This window comes from Neoarius graeffei, chromosome 28 (genome assembly GCF_027579695.1).
Source record: "Neoarius graeffei isolate fNeoGra1 chromosome 28, fNeoGra1.pri, whole genome shotgun sequence".
Lineage (NCBI taxonomy): Eukaryota > Metazoa > Chordata > Actinopteri > Siluriformes > Ariidae > Neoarius > Neoarius graeffei.
Genome location: NC_083596.1, coordinates 49270403 through 49285769, shown reverse-complemented (window position 1 = coordinate 49285769; position 15367 = coordinate 49270403). Strand labels below are relative to the sequence as shown.

General features: G+C 43.3%; 1 protein-coding gene across 5 annotated transcripts in view; it reads left to right on the top strand.

Annotated features, from left to right (window-relative positions):
* slc8a2a (solute carrier family 8 member 2a) overlaps positions 1-4224 on the top strand; it is a 30608-nt gene extending 26384 nt beyond the window's left edge. For 2 of the 5 annotated variants that reach the window (XM_060912934.1, XM_060912938.1), the window contains 4 exons: positions 1937-2049; positions 2587-2686; positions 3253-3525; positions 3848-4224. In XM_060912934.1, the coding sequence (XP_060768917.1) occupies positions 1937-2049; positions 2587-2686; positions 3253-3525; positions 3848-4224 (863 nt within the window). The remainder of the gene's footprint in view (positions 1-1936; positions 2050-2586; positions 2687-3252; positions 3526-3847) is intronic. The other 3 variants (XM_060912936.1, XM_060912937.1, XM_060912935.1) reach the window with 2 other exon arrangements.
* Positions 4225-15367: the final 11143 nt, after the last annotated feature.

The window sequence follows — 15367 nt, the reverse complement described above, 5'->3', positions numbered from 1 at the left end:
GGTGGGAATCAGTCACCGATTTATTCACAACAGGGACATTAATCTCTGGCGGTAGCCAGTAGGCAGAATCTATTACGTTAGCCAACACGAGTGACCACTGAGCCGCCTAAGTAAAAGACTCATCCACTAAAGTAGCAGGCAAGTCACCAACCAAGCAGACCCAGCAGAGAACCATGAGAGGGCTTGCACAGATAAAACCTACATGCGTATCTAGTATGTTAGCCAACACGAGTAACCACCGACATGCATAAGCAAGAGACTCACCCACTAAAATAGCAAGCAAGGCACTTACCAAGCAGACCCAGCAGAGTACTCACGAGAGGGCTCGCACAGAAAAGCACAAGCAGGCACACCGCCAGAGCATCCCACGGAGACAGATGGTCCAGGTATAATACAGCCCACAAGTAATCCACAGCAGCAACACAGTCTACTCGTAATCCACAGGCAGAGTTGCACAGGTAGAACAGGCCATCGCACAGGTAAACAGACCAGCAAATCTCATCCAGAAAAGTAATCAGGAGCAAGTCTGACTCATGAGTGAAGTAGTTCGTTATCTGCACCAATAGTGCAGAAAATAGCCAGAGTTAGTCCACAACAAAGTTTTAAAGGTAGCCGCAAACAAATTCCGAATTCCGGGGGAGCAGCGGCAGCCAGACGCGCTCCAGCGTTCACTCACAACCGGAAGTTCACTCACGGAAGTTCGTTCATGTTTCACCATCTGTGAAACATGGTGGTGGTAGTATCATGGTTTGGGCCTGTTTTGCTGCATCTGGGCCAGGACGGCTTGCCATCATTGATGGAACAATGAATTCTGAATTATACCTGCAAATTCTAAAGGAAAATGTCAGGACATCTGTCCATGAACTGAATCTCAAGAGAAGGTGGGTCATGCAGCAAGACGACAACCCTAAGCACACAAGTCGTTCTACCAAAGAATGGTTAAAGAAGAATAAAGTTAATGTTTTGGAATGGCCAAGTCAAAGTCCTGACCTTAATCCAATGGAAATGTTGTGGAAGGACCTGAAGCGAGTAGTTCATGTGAGGAAACTCACCAACATCCCAGAGTTGAAGCTGTTCTGTATGGAGGAATGGGCTAAAATTCCTCCAAGCCGGTGTGCAGGACTGATCAACAGTTATCGGAAACATTTAGTTGCAGTTATTGCTGCACAAGGGGGTCACACCAGATACTGAAAGCAAAGGTTCACATACTTTTGCCACTCACAGATATGTAATATTGGATCATTTTCCTCAATAAATAAATGACCAAGTGTAATATTTTGTCTCCTTTCTTTAACTGGGTTCTCTTTATCTACTTTTAGGACTTGTGTGAAAATCTGATGATGTTTTCGGTCATATTTATGCAGAAATATATAAAATTCTAAAGGGTTCACCAACTTTCAAGCACCACTGTATATACAGATATAATATATCTAAAAATGTTCTTTCTTCTTCTTGGATGCATGGGCCAGCCTTGTGATTGGGTGGGCCAGGCCTACCCTGGCCCCTCCATGGATCCAGGCCTGAATTATAAACAGTTGTTTCCTCACCAGCATCTATTTTTCTTCTCTCTCTTAAAGTTAATAAGGCAAAAAAAAAAAAACCATGTCTTATCGTGTAACTGAGAAACCGCGACGCGTGTAAACGCCTCTGAAAACTTACATTGTTACAGCTTTACTTCAGTGCTGATGCTGGAGACTCCTTAAACTCCATAAATGTTAAGTAAACTTCGCCATTTATGTGAAACGATCCATTTCTGTTGAGCTGTACAAGTCCCTGAGAATGAGCTGTTGCTATGGAAATGATGATGTATTATTAGAATTTTTTTATTATAACACTAAATATAGTACATGCTCTACAGTACTATACTATATTTTGAGAGGGGTTGTGTGATTTTCCTTTCTCTCTCTCTCTCTCTCTCTCTCTCTGACATTCTCAGGTACTCCCAGTGCTGAGCAGGAAGAGGCGAGGAGGATCGCTGAGAAGGGGCGGCCGGTTCTGGGGGAACACAGCAAGTTGGAGGTCATTATTGAAGAGAGTATGGCCTTTAAGGTACACACACATTGAATGGGGGTGCCAATATTTATACTTTGAGACTTGTTGTCATTTAGTTGATGTGGACGGATGCATTAATTCCCAGCGGCCTGTTAGTTTCTTTGTACGCGTGTGTGTTTTGTGCTAACACCACACACTTCCTCTCCCACTTCCCTAGATCCGCCAGGGAATGGCCCCCAATGGCACGATAGACCCGGTAGAGAAGGCTCCACCCCTCTGCATGAGACATGTTCATGGATTGGTAGATAGTTTATTGGTCAGAACTCTGATTGGATGCTTTTGAGTCTCGGGTTCCGTCCTCAGGACGCTGGCGATTGGGCTGTCAAAAGAAAGCACTGACCAATCAGAGTCACCCGTGTGTATTCGGATTGTCGTGACTGACCAATGATTCTTTCCTTCTTTCAGTCTCGTTTCACTTTTCAGATTGGTGTGTGAGTGTGTGTGTTCAGAAGGATTGATGTGTGCAAACCAAAACTCTGATGAATTAACATATTTTACAATGATCCCTGTGTGTGTGTATGTGTGTGTGTGTAGGACACAGTCGATCGTCTGTTAAAGGACACTAACCTGGCTGAAGTGATTGGAACACACTCATGGAGAGAACAGTTCATTGAGGCTGTCACTGTTAGTGCAGGTACTGTGTGTGTGTGTGTGTGTGTGTGTGTGTGTGTGTGTGTGTGTGTGTGTGTGTGTGTTACACTGTATGATAAACTATTATCTATAAGCGGGCAAAAAGGCATCACAGATCTAAAAACAGTCATCGTTCCATCCTGAAGCTGAATCACTTTCTTCCTCAGCACAGAGTTTTTTATCATTCAGTCCAGTTTGGGGGTGTGGCCTAACGTGACTTTCAGTTGTGTCAAATAAAATGTTGAATAAGATTTAAGAACATGATGCAATGAACTAGTTTTAATCAGCGTCTTGCTTTGAAAGTCTTAAAAAATTCCAAAAACAGTGCACTGAACTTTCTGAAGATTCTGAAGCTTGTGGCCAGAAACGTGTACAACACGTACGGGATGGTTTGTGGGCCATGGGAGGAGCGTTTGAAGCTGAAACTACGGGCTTCTTCCACAAAATGTTGCCCTTCTTCTGGGAAAGATGAAATGCTGAAAGTATGTCAAGTGTGTAAAGTGTGTTTGTGGGCGGAGTCGCTGGAGAGCAGAGGAAGTTGTGTCATGAATTGTTGTTTGTGTCTCTCAGGAGAGAACGATGAGGGTGAAGGGGGCGAGCCACGCCGGCCGTCCTACTGCGATTACTTCATGCACATGATGACGGTGTTCTGGAAGCTGATATTCGCCTTTGTCCCGCCCACTGGGTACTGGAATGGCTGGGCCTGCTTCATTGTCTCCATCTCCGTCATTGGCCTCCTCACGGCCGTCATCGGAGACCTGGCGTCTCACTTCGGCTGCACCGTGGGGCTACGGGACACCGTCACGGCTGTGGTGTTCGTCGCCCTCGGCACCTCCATCCCTGGTGTGTGTGTGTGTGTGTGTGTGTGTGTGTGTGTTGTTTTGCTTTCTTTAATTAGGATATTTTCAACACTTAATGATACTTCTCTCCTTTTTTGCTTTTCATTTTTTTTCTGTTTATTAATTTCATCCTCTCCCTCTATTTTTTCTTTTTTTGTTTTCCCTGTCATTCCTTCACTTTCTTTTTCTTTCTTTTTCTATTTTTTTATGTCCCCCTTCTTTTATTGATCTAATTTTTATTTCTTTCCTTTCTTCCTCTTTGTTGTTTTCTGACTCTTTCGCATCTTCTTTTTTCATTTTTCTACCTTTCCACCTGTCTCTCTCAGATACCTTTGCAAGTAAGGTCGCGGCGGTTCAGGATCAGTACGCCGACGCCTCGGTGGGAAACGTGACCGGCAGCAACGCCGTGAACGTCTTCCTGGGGATCGGTGTGGCCTGGTCCATCTCAGCAATCTACTGGGAGGTCAAAGGTCAGTCGTTCCACGTGGAGCCAGGCTCGCTGGCCTTCTCTGTTACACTCTTCACCATCTGCGCCTTCGTCAGCATGGGCGTGCTCATGCTGCGGCGCCGCCCCTCTGTGGGCGGAGAACTGGGTGGGCCTAAAGTCTTCAAAATCCTCACGTCCATGCTGTTCACCTGCCTGTGGCTCTTCTACATCACCGTCTCCAGCCTGGAGGCGTACTGCCACATCAAAGGCTTCTGAGGAAACACGCTTATACACACCTTCATACACTTTTGTACACAATGGCGTCATCAGGAACACTGAACTCATCCTCTACATACCGACCCATTTTTTCCACTCGTAATGAAACCGAGAGGTCTTCTTCACCATCATCATCAGCTTCATCTCTAGAGTGGATAAACGCTTCCACTTTATTTTAGAACTTGTTATAACAGGACACTATCATCCTTTTGGAGAGGAAGAACAATCCTGAAACAACCAAACTGAAATATTTCACATGACTGATATTTACACTCAAACGTGACCTGATAGACGGAACAAGTGAAACGAATGAACGGAACTCGTATAAATAATGATTTCTTTTATTGAGGTGATTGTATGATTGTAATATTTACTCATTTAAATGGATAAAGCACAAAAAATGTGTCAGCATTACTCTATTAACTAATAGTAAAAATCATACACAGAAAAATAATGTCTTCTTTTCCAGGATATTCTTATGAAATTATTTAAAACATTTATTATTTTAGAAAATTTTAATCCAACAGCTCTTATTCTTTTTCATTCGAAATGTCATTCTGATTTATGGAAGCATCTTAATCCCAAATCCGTTAATGATATTATGCTAGACAGGCTTGAAAACGTATCTCGTGTAGATCTGATAATACTGTTACGAGTTAATTCACATTAATGAACGTTCTTTGAAAAATGTGCTGTATGGTGTCCCACAAGGCTCTGTTCTAGGTCCATTTTTTTTCTTTCCCTCTCACACCATCTTCCACCTCTTCTTTCTCTTTTTCTACCGCCTCCTTTTCACGCACCCCTTTCTTTTCCCGTTTCTTCATCACATAATGTCTTTTTCTCATTCCCTTCCTCCCTTTATCAGTTTCCCGCTTTAGAGCTTATTTGACAAAAGGTTACTAGTTTATTTGCATTAATGTAGAGTCTTCTGATATGGTGTCCCTCAAGGTGCAAGCTTAGGTCCCTTGTTGATTTCTTTTCATATTCAACCTCTTGAATAATAGAATTCACAAACATAACACTGGCATTCATGATGCTGACGACACAGTTATACTTTTCAGGACAGATTTATCAGTGCAGCTACACAAAATGAAAGACTGATGAAAAAATAATAATGTTGAGTAATAAGTCTGCCTCCGATAACATGACTGACTTTGACTGCTGCTGTAGCTACAGTTAAGGACCTTGACATGGGCTTATCATTTGGTTCATATGTAAATAAAATCACATTATCATTTGCTACAATGTGTCTTCATCATCTCAAGATTTGGCTGTTGCTGGCCAGCTGACCTGCACTTTAGCAGCTTGTGGCTTGATAAGGAAAAGAAAATCAGGTAAAGTCCTACTTATGACTTGATCTCAGAATGGTCTAGTGCAGGGGTTTTCAAAGTGTGGGAGAGTCAGCCCCCCCTCAGAGAGCAAATAAACAACAGCACCCCCCTCACAATTTTTGTTGTTGCTATACTTAATGTTCCATTCGTATTTAAAAAAAATGGTTGTTGTACACATTTTTATTTTTTTCTTTTACACATTTTAACATTTGTGCTTTTTAAAACATCTTTTTTACACATTTTCAACATCTGTGCTTTTCTTTTTAAAACATCTTGTTTTACACATTTTAAAGGAACAATCCACCGTACTTCCATAATGAAATATGCTCTTATCTGAATTGAGACGAGCTGCTCCGTACCTCTCCAAGCTTTGCGCGACCTCCCAGTCAGTCAGACGCAGTCAGACGCGCTGTCACTCCTGTTAGCAATGTAGCTAGGCTCAGCATGGCCAATGGTATTTTTTGGGGCTGTAGTTAGATGCGACCAAACTCTTCCACGTTTTTCCTGTTTACATAGGTTTATATGACCAGTGATATGAAAAAAGTTCAGTTACACAAATTGAAACGTAGCGATTTTCTATGCTATGGAAAGTGCGCACTATAATGACAGGCGTACTAACACCTTCTGCGTGCTTCGGCAGCGCATTGATATCTGAGCTCCGTATCAATGCGCTGCCGAAGCACGCAGAAGGTGTTAGTACGCCTGTCATTATAGTGCGGACTTTCCATAGCATAGAAAATCGCTACGTTTCAATTTGTGTAACTGAACTTTTTTCATATCACTGGTCATATAAACCTATGTAAACAGGAAAAACGTGGAAGAGTTTGGTCGCATCTAACTACAGCCCCAAAAAATACCATTGGCCATACTGAGCCTAGCTACATTGCTAACAGGAGTGACAGTGCGTCTGACTGCGTCTGACTGACTGGGAGGTCGCGCAAAGCTCGGAGAGCACGGAGCAGCTCATCTCAATTCAGTTAAGAGCATATTTCATTATGGAAGTACGGTGGACTGTTCCTTTAAACATCTCAGCATCGTTAGCTAGCACCTCTTGGCTCCACTGTGGCAGTGGAGCATCTTCAGATCCAGTCCATGAAAATCCAAACTTTAAATAATCGTGGTCATACTTCCTTCTTTTTTCAGTCCCCCCAGGATTTCGCGGGCCTTTTTTGTGATTGTTGCGGGCTAAAATGTCTGATGTTGCGGGGGGGTTTCCAAAAAATTGCGATGAAAGTTGCGGTGTTTTTTAGGTTTTTGTTGCGATTACATTGTGGGAGGAAGTGAAAGTTGCGAGAAATTGTTGCGATTTTCTCTTTTTGTGATTAAAATTGAGTGATATGTTAAATATTAAGTTATTACCGAAAAACTATTGATTAAAAAAACAAAGACAATGAGAAATGGTCCTATAAACAACTTTACCAATATAAAAGATTACCAGGACTACAAAAATGCAGAAAAATAGGCTTTACTTATCCAAATGCACCTGTTGGTTCAAAAGTGCAGAGAACCTCACAGCACAACATGAAATTACCTTAAAATATAATATAAATGCCTCAGCTTTCATGTAAGAAAAAAAACTATTAATACTAGTACTGTGTGCAGGCAGTCTCTCCTGAAGACTAAATTAAACAATAATTATAAACTAATAAAATAAATGGCTCAGGCTTCATAGAAGAAAAAAAACAATTTGAACAGAATCTCACAGTATGATGCCGAAGCTGCCTAAACAATGGAAAATAAAATACCATTTTGGCAAAAATGTTGGCGTCCATTAATTTCTTGTATTAAGTAAAAAAGTAATGTAAAGTGCACACAGTCCTTCACTGTAAACATTACACACTTTCAGTAACAGAACATTGTCTCGCACATGCAGTGTTGCCAGATACTGCTGACATTTTCCAGTCCAAACTATGTTCAAAACCCGCCAAAATGCACTTGAAACCACCCAATCTGGCAACACTGCGAGCATGCTGCTTCTCTTGAACGTATACACGGAAGTAAGGCGGAAGGTAGTTTGTCGACGTCACCTCAAGACGACGCCAACGATTGGTCAAATTTGCAGGAAGGTTGCGGTGATTGGATATAATTGCAACACCGCCCTGAATTCGCGAGGATTGGTTGAATTTGCGTTGAAGTTGCAAATCGCAACATCGCGAAATCCTGGAGGGTCTGTTTTTTTGCTTGGCCCATACTCTGTCTCCTCACTCACTGTAGCTTTAGGTACTAAAAATCAATCCATTTTGTCTCTGGCAAAGTCTAGCTGAAGTTCGCTAAATGTCCGCAATAGTAACTTATTCTGGTTTATGTTTCCTCATGTTGCGCCCCCCCCGAAGAACTCTGGCGCCCCCCAGGGGAGGCGCGCCCCACACTTTGAAAAGCCCTGGTCTAGTGGATCTCCTAAAGAAGCAGAACCCATTCTGAGGACTTCCTCTGACCCTTTAATGATCTCCTAAAGCAGTATAACCCTTGATAATATTTGTGGAGGATGAAGATGCAGGTCTAATGCTAAAGGTGCATTACTGAAGATTAGTCTGGGTTTTTTTTCCAAGATCTCTCAAATGCGTAAGTAATAGGGTGAGACATCCATTCATTATCTGTAACCACTTATCCTGTGCAGGGTCGTGGGCAGGCTAGAGCCTATCCCAGCTGACTATGGGTGAGAGGCAGGGTATGCCCTGGACAAGTCGCCAGATCATCGCAGGGCTGACACATAGAGACAAACAACCATTCACACTCACATTCACACCTACGGTCAATTTAGAGCCACCAATTAACCTAATCTGCATGTCTTTGGACTGTGGGGGAAACTGGAACACCCCACGCAGACACGGGGAAACATGCAAACTCCACACAGAAAGGCCCCTGTTGGCCACTGGGCCCGAACCCAGAACCTTTTTGCTGTGAGGCGACCGTGCTAACCACTACACCACTGTGCCACCCCATGGGTGAGACATTTGAATGAGTTTAATCTTGGCCGAGTCATACTTTTTGGTCTTTCATATTGTTCAATATAATTTGTACTTTGATAAAGCTCAGCATACTTGCCAACCCCACGAGAATTAAAAGCAGTAGATCGGGTTGTGCAGTGCAGTTGCACCCTTCTAGGGGGGTCCAGGGACACAGCCCCTGTGAAGTTTTGAAAAAAAATGGTGTAAAATGGTGCATTCTCATGTACTGTGAGTGCCATATTTGAAGAAAATTGATCAAGAAATCAGACCTTCATGAATACTGTACGTCACAGAATTCATGCTTCTCACCTCATCAATGCTTTGATGCTGGATGATCCAACAACCAAGTTGCCTTGAACGTTGAATTTTGAATCTTTTTTTTCTTCAGAGTTTTCATTGTTCATGATCACCAGAGTGTGTTTGGTTTTTACACCTAAATACTGGCGCAATTTGTTGTAACATGTGAGCTTATTGCTGATTGGCTCGGACCATAACGAGAACCAATGGAATGGTGCATTAGGGTAGAGTGATACAATTTAGATTCAACATCATTATCATTGTCGCACCGTTCCATTGGCTCTTGGCGTCACCTAAAGGAGATACGCAGAGCCACGGCCTCACTTTCGTTTATAAATGCCTTGAGACCTCAAGAATGGCACAGGAATAGTTTTAAGCGTTAACAATAAATCTAATATCGTAATTTTTACGATTAAAGTGATTCATATAGGTAGCGGCCCGAGTGTATGACCTTGACATCTGTGATGTCACCGCAGGAAGTCTATCAGTCTCATTGCCATTTCCGCTAGACTAAAACACAGAGTTGACTGCAACTTTGATCCTCCATTTTGAGCTAATTTATCGCCATGCCACGTAGATGCGTTGCTGGCAGGTGCAGCAACACAACAGAAGGTGGATTTACATTGCATTCATGGCCCAAGAATGTTCAAACTGCAACAATTTGGACACGTTTTGCGAGAAGTTCACGGGCACATTGGGCGTCTACGAAGTGGTCTCTCCTCTGATCTGCACATTTTACTGAAGACTTGTACGAGACCTCTGATCTGTTGAGGAGCGTTGGCTATAAGCCCGTATTGAAAGATGGTGCAGTACCAGCAATTAAAGGAAAAGAAAACTGCAAATAAAGGAAAGTAAGCTCAGTTGCACCAGTTCTCCCAGAGTGTGAGCCGAGGGTTGTTGCTAAAACTCTGTACGGAACAGGATGTGACATATTATTGCCCGGGCAGTGACCTCCTCACGGTTGTTGCTAAAACCAGTGACGTCCCATCCCATCCCGGGTTTTAGTAATTGCCTGAGCCGAGCAGTAATGGCGGAGTACTCGGTATGGAGAAAATGGAGAATGAGTGGACCAGCTGTCTGATTTCTCCGCTGAATATGCTCGCCTCAGCAGCAATATCTCGCCCTTACGTGGAAGAAGCGAATGAATGGAGAACTGAACGAACAACTGAAAGTCAGATTGTTTCAAAACAATTGGCCACAAGGTCAGCCTTCAAGAAGTGAGAACACAGACGGGTAAGCTGCGACTCTCATTTGGATACATACCGTACCAACAAAAACAACACATTGTTTACCTGCATTTAGATCAGTGGTTTTCAAACTTTTCTGGCTCAGGGCACCCCTAGGCGTATCTCTTTCCATCTGCGGCACCCCTAAAATGTAATACTTACTTTTCAATCTGAATACTTCTGCGCTATGTTTTGACATTTAGTATATTATGCCATATTCACAACTTGTATTACTATAATGATCATTTTGTTGCCATATTATCATTACAAAAACTGTGACCACAATAGTATTTAGAAACATTTTTTAATTCAGTAAATCAGTAGCCCATTATTCAGTTTATCTCTACTGACTTGCATTCACCTCTCAAACATTTTCATATTGTCCCAAACAGAGAAGCATCTTATTCTTAAGCAGCCTTTTTAGCCTACAACTTTAAAACTACAAGAAGGCATTGTGGCCACAGTATTTAGAATTATTTTTTTTAGTAAATCAGTAGGCCTATTATTCATTTTATCTCTACTTATTCATTTCTCAAACATTTTCATGAACAGACATATCTCCTGAAACAGCCAGTTTACAACTTTAAAACTTGGCTAACAGAACAGAGGAGTAAATGTCAAAAAGCATCTGGCATCAGCCAGCTTTAAGCCTAATGGGACACATGTGCCTGTCTTTGGCTACAAAGTCTGTCGATGCGAGGGGGGATTGTGGACAGTGCCACACGAAGGTCCTGCTCTACAGCCAGCCTTTGTCTCAGCTTATTCTTTATGTAGGTGAGAGATGAGAAAGCAAGCTCACAGAGGTAGGAGGTGGGGAACTGAATCAACACATTGACAGCACTCTCTGAAATTGAGGGATACTCTTGCCCCACACGAAGCCAAAATGTATCCAAGGGCAGATCAGTGTGCTGCAACTTAAGTGTACGATCCATTTGTAGTTCTGCAAGCTCATCCTGACCCTTTGTGCTCAAGCATCTTGCTGCTGAAGCTCTGGCGAGAGAGTGGAATGGATCACGAATCCAGTCGAATTCCTCGTTTGTGTGTGGAAAACAGGTCTCCAGCCTTTTCTCCAGAGTGGCCAAGTGCACAGATACAGAGTCTAAGGGCGTATTCACACCTACGTTGTTTGGTCCGGACCAAACGACCAAACGAACCAAATTTCCCTTGGTCCGGACCTTTTGGGTTGGTCTGAATACAAACCACCGAACTCTGGTCCGGACCAAACAAGCGGACCGAGACCGAGCTGCAAGGTCGGACTCGGTCCGGACCAAAGGAACCCTGGTGCGGACCTTTTGGAGGTGTGAAAGCAGACCGGACCTAATGCGACAGTTTTGCTTTTTTGTACCTCGGGAGCTTCCATCGTTTGTCGAGCATTATGGGAAACAGAGTCTTGACACTCCACCGCAAAGTGCAAACACTGTTTCGGTTGTCAAGGGAACCTTACAACAGTCGTTCAGTCATTCAGACCAGTGGTAGGCTAGACTACAGAGTACAAAAAATGAGTAGGGGGCAAGTGTGGGCCGAGGAAGAAATGCGTACCCTTGTGGATATCTGGGCAGATGTCCACATATCTGAGCTTTTGGAGAGAACACACAAAAATGCCGACGTGTTTGCTGTATTCAGTGAGAAAATGAAGGAGAAGGGGTTCACGCGCTCCCCAGAACAATGTCGGCTAAAAGTGAAGAAACTCCGTCAGACCTACATTAAAATCAGGGATATTCTTTCAAAAAGTGGCGGTACTAGCGACTTGCATGAAGAGCCAGAACTGTCACAACATGATGTGCGCTCATCAGCGCTATCCTCCGTGACTACTTTTGAACTTAACGCTTTGTGCGCGTGTCGTCTCTGACCAATAGCTGAACGACCTCAGGGCGCGTGGCTTTGTTGACAGATTTTGGTCCGCTTACTAAAATGTACAGTGTGAAAGCGAACTGCACCAAAATGAAAAAATAAAAAAAACATTTGGTTCGGACCAAAGCAAGTGAACTATCGAACTATCCTGGTCTGAATACACCCTAAGAAAATGTCAGTCTTGCCTGTTGCATTACTAGCGGTCAAGGGAAACATGTCAACAGTTTTTGTAGCTACTCTTTGCTGCCACTGCCCTAATTTTGATCTGAATCCATTAATCTTGTCTGTTGCTGTCAGAAGAGTTTCATTCCATCCCTGCATTTTCGTATTAAGTTCATTCATGTGCCCAAAAATGTCAGCCAAATAGGCAAGTTTAAGCCACCAGGAATCGTCACTTATCTGTTCTTTGAAAGGAACATCGTGTTCAATAGCGAATGCCTGCAGTTCCTCTCTTAATTCATAAACGCGTGCCAGCGCTCTCCCCCTTAACAACCATCTGACCTCTGTGTGCAGAAGGAGAACCTGGTGCTCCGCTCCCATTTCATTGCAGAGCTTTCCGAATAACCGTGACTTGAGTGGACGAGACTTGACGTAGTTGACTATTTTTACAGCTTGATCCAAAACACTTGCAAGATCCGGTGGCATAGTTTTGGTGATAAGGGCCTCTCGATGCAGCATGCAGTGCGTAACGTGCATGGAAGGATTTCTCTGCTTAGCTTTCGTTACAAAGCCTTTGACCCGACAAGTCATTGAAGCAGCGCCATCGGTGCAAAGACTCACGCACATATCCCAGCAAAGATCGTGTTCCCTTAAGTATTCGTCTGTGACCCTGAATATCTCGTCCCCTGTGGCATGATTCTCCAGCACTTTACAAAATAAAAGTTTTCCATGGCACCATCATCATCAAAGTATCTCACATTTGCTATCAATTGGCAAAGGCCACTTGCATCAGTTGAGTCATCTATTTGGAGTGCGAATTTTCCGTTCTGGCATAGTTTTTCAGTGAGAACAGACTCAATGTCTTCTGACATGTTGTCAATGCGACGTTTGATGGTGTTGTCCAAAAGAGGGATTTTGTCAAGTTCCTTGGCTGCATCCAGTCCTATCATTACTTTAACCATTCTTTTGCATGCTGGTAATATGAGCGTTTCAGCGATGGTGTGAGGCTTCTTGGATCTGGCCACCAGCTCGGCAACTAAGAAGCTGGCCTTTTGAGCTTTGTCTGACACGCACAGTAGAAAGCATGCGTTGACTTTCTGTTTCGTTTTGTAATTTCAGTCTCTTAAAAAATTCAGTGCCTTTATTTTTATAGGCCGGGTGCTTTGTCTCTAAGTGTCTTGCCAACTTGCTTGGCACCATAGCCGCATTAGCCAACCTTTCCCTGCAGATCAAGCACACAGGTGTGGGGCACATAGCATCGCCACTCCAATAGAAACCGTACCTGAGGTAGGAATCATTGTAATGTCTCAGTTTGTGTCGTTTAGTCGCACCTGACTGGTCGGACATGGCCTCTGATGCCTGCTGTGTGACTGGAGTTTTATCTGTTCTCTTAAGAAATTTGTCCATTTCACAGTTAGGCCTATATCGGACTAGCACTAGGTTCCGCCATCTGCCGACACCAACAGGCTATGCGTTACTGGTGACACCCCTCGTCACACACAGACACACAAAACTGCATTAATGTTTATATCACTTTTATCACGTAGTTATTTTGTCTGTCATTTTGGAGAGCATAAAGTACCATTTTTCTCTGTTTGAACCAATTTAAAATAAATGCAAATATTTTTTCCCTATGAATACAAATCACTGGCAAAACAAACTAAAAATCAAGAATTCCGCGGCACCCTTGCATGTGCATCACGGCACCCACTTTGGGAACCCGATTTAGATTAATACATGTAACTTGTATTGTGTGTTTAAGTTACCGGTATAAGATGATTTAATTTGCTTCAGAATGTCTCAGTTCATCTGATTATTTAATTAGTCCATTATGTTTTATCAGTGAAAATGCATGCATGTACATGTATGTTGCATACGTTATAACACCCATCCTGTTTTAATGAGAGTCAACCCACAATCAATGAAGTCAAATCAGTCTTAGTTGAGCGAGTCGGTAACGGTATTTCTTACTTTCACCATAAATTTTTATTTATATGACTCTGGTCTATAGCTGTAAAAGGCCTTGGCCTTAAAACCAGTTCCTGCTGTGATGTCACGCACTCAGGGCTGGCTGGCTCAGCTCCAATGACAACTTTGCGGTCGATTTTAACTCTCAAAAACATATATTTTTTTATTCATTTATGCAGCATACAAGAGTCAAGGATGGAGATACTATCCACTCAGAAATTAATTTAAAAACAAAGGTTTTGCGTATCTCCTTTAAGATGACTATCTGACGCTGTACTGTATACTTGTTTCCCCTGTGCTGAAAACAGCTGAAGTGAAGGCTGAAGAGCGAATCCAACAGTGTTCACGGATTATTTTGTAATGCGATCGTCTTTAGAACTAAACTCAGTCGGCGGGATTCACCTGTCAAAAGCGGTAGACAGACGACCGCGTGAATCGGCAGATTTGGCAAGTATGGCTCAGATTTATCGTTAACGCATCAACAACTGCAGACTTACATTCATGTTGCTAATCATGAGTATACTGTTTAACCTTCTAATCTTTTATACAGACATACAGCTCTTATAAGAAGCAAGGCCCAAAGGGTCACCGGTTCAATTCCCTGGACTGGCAGGAAAAATGTGGAAGGAGTTGAGCGAATGATGAACAGCAGTTTCCCCTCCCTCTCTATAGCCTAGGTCACAACCGGACGTACGATTTTTTTGGCTGTGTGATTTTTGGCGTTTCCCAAATCGCTGCGTTTTTTTTGTTCGTGGAGAAAGACGCACGTTGGCCGTAAGTTTGTCTTGCAACCTGAAAAAAACGTAAGCGCCCGTAGAGTTTGTTTGACATGACAAAGAACCTCTGCGGCCGGTCTACGGCTCGAAAATCAGCACGTCACACGCGCGCCCTCCGTGCGTTTCTTGCGTTTTTTGCACGTAGACCGGCCGTAGGAGCACGTACGGCCGGTTGTGACCCAGACTTATCATGGCTGAAGTGCCCTTGAGCAAGGTACCTAACCCGTACCTGCTCCTCGGGCGCTGTAGCATCGCTGCCCACTGCTCTGGGTACGCGTGTGTGCTCACTGCTTCAGAGGAGGAATTTCACTGTGCTTGAGTACATGTGACAAATAAAGGCTTCTTCTTCTATATGAAACACTCTGAATGAAAAATTCTCCATCTGATTAATGTTTCATCTCTAACTTGACGGAAGATCATGAAGTTTTGCTGGAAAGAGTGCCGTCTGCACCCTCTTTAGTGCACTACTTATCGAACAGACAGCGGGTTCGGAGTGAACCAGAACGAAAAACGCGCCTTTATATCACGTCATGCAGGCGTGGACCAATCAGAATCGTTGTTTGTAAAGCTCCGCCTTTTAGGCTAGG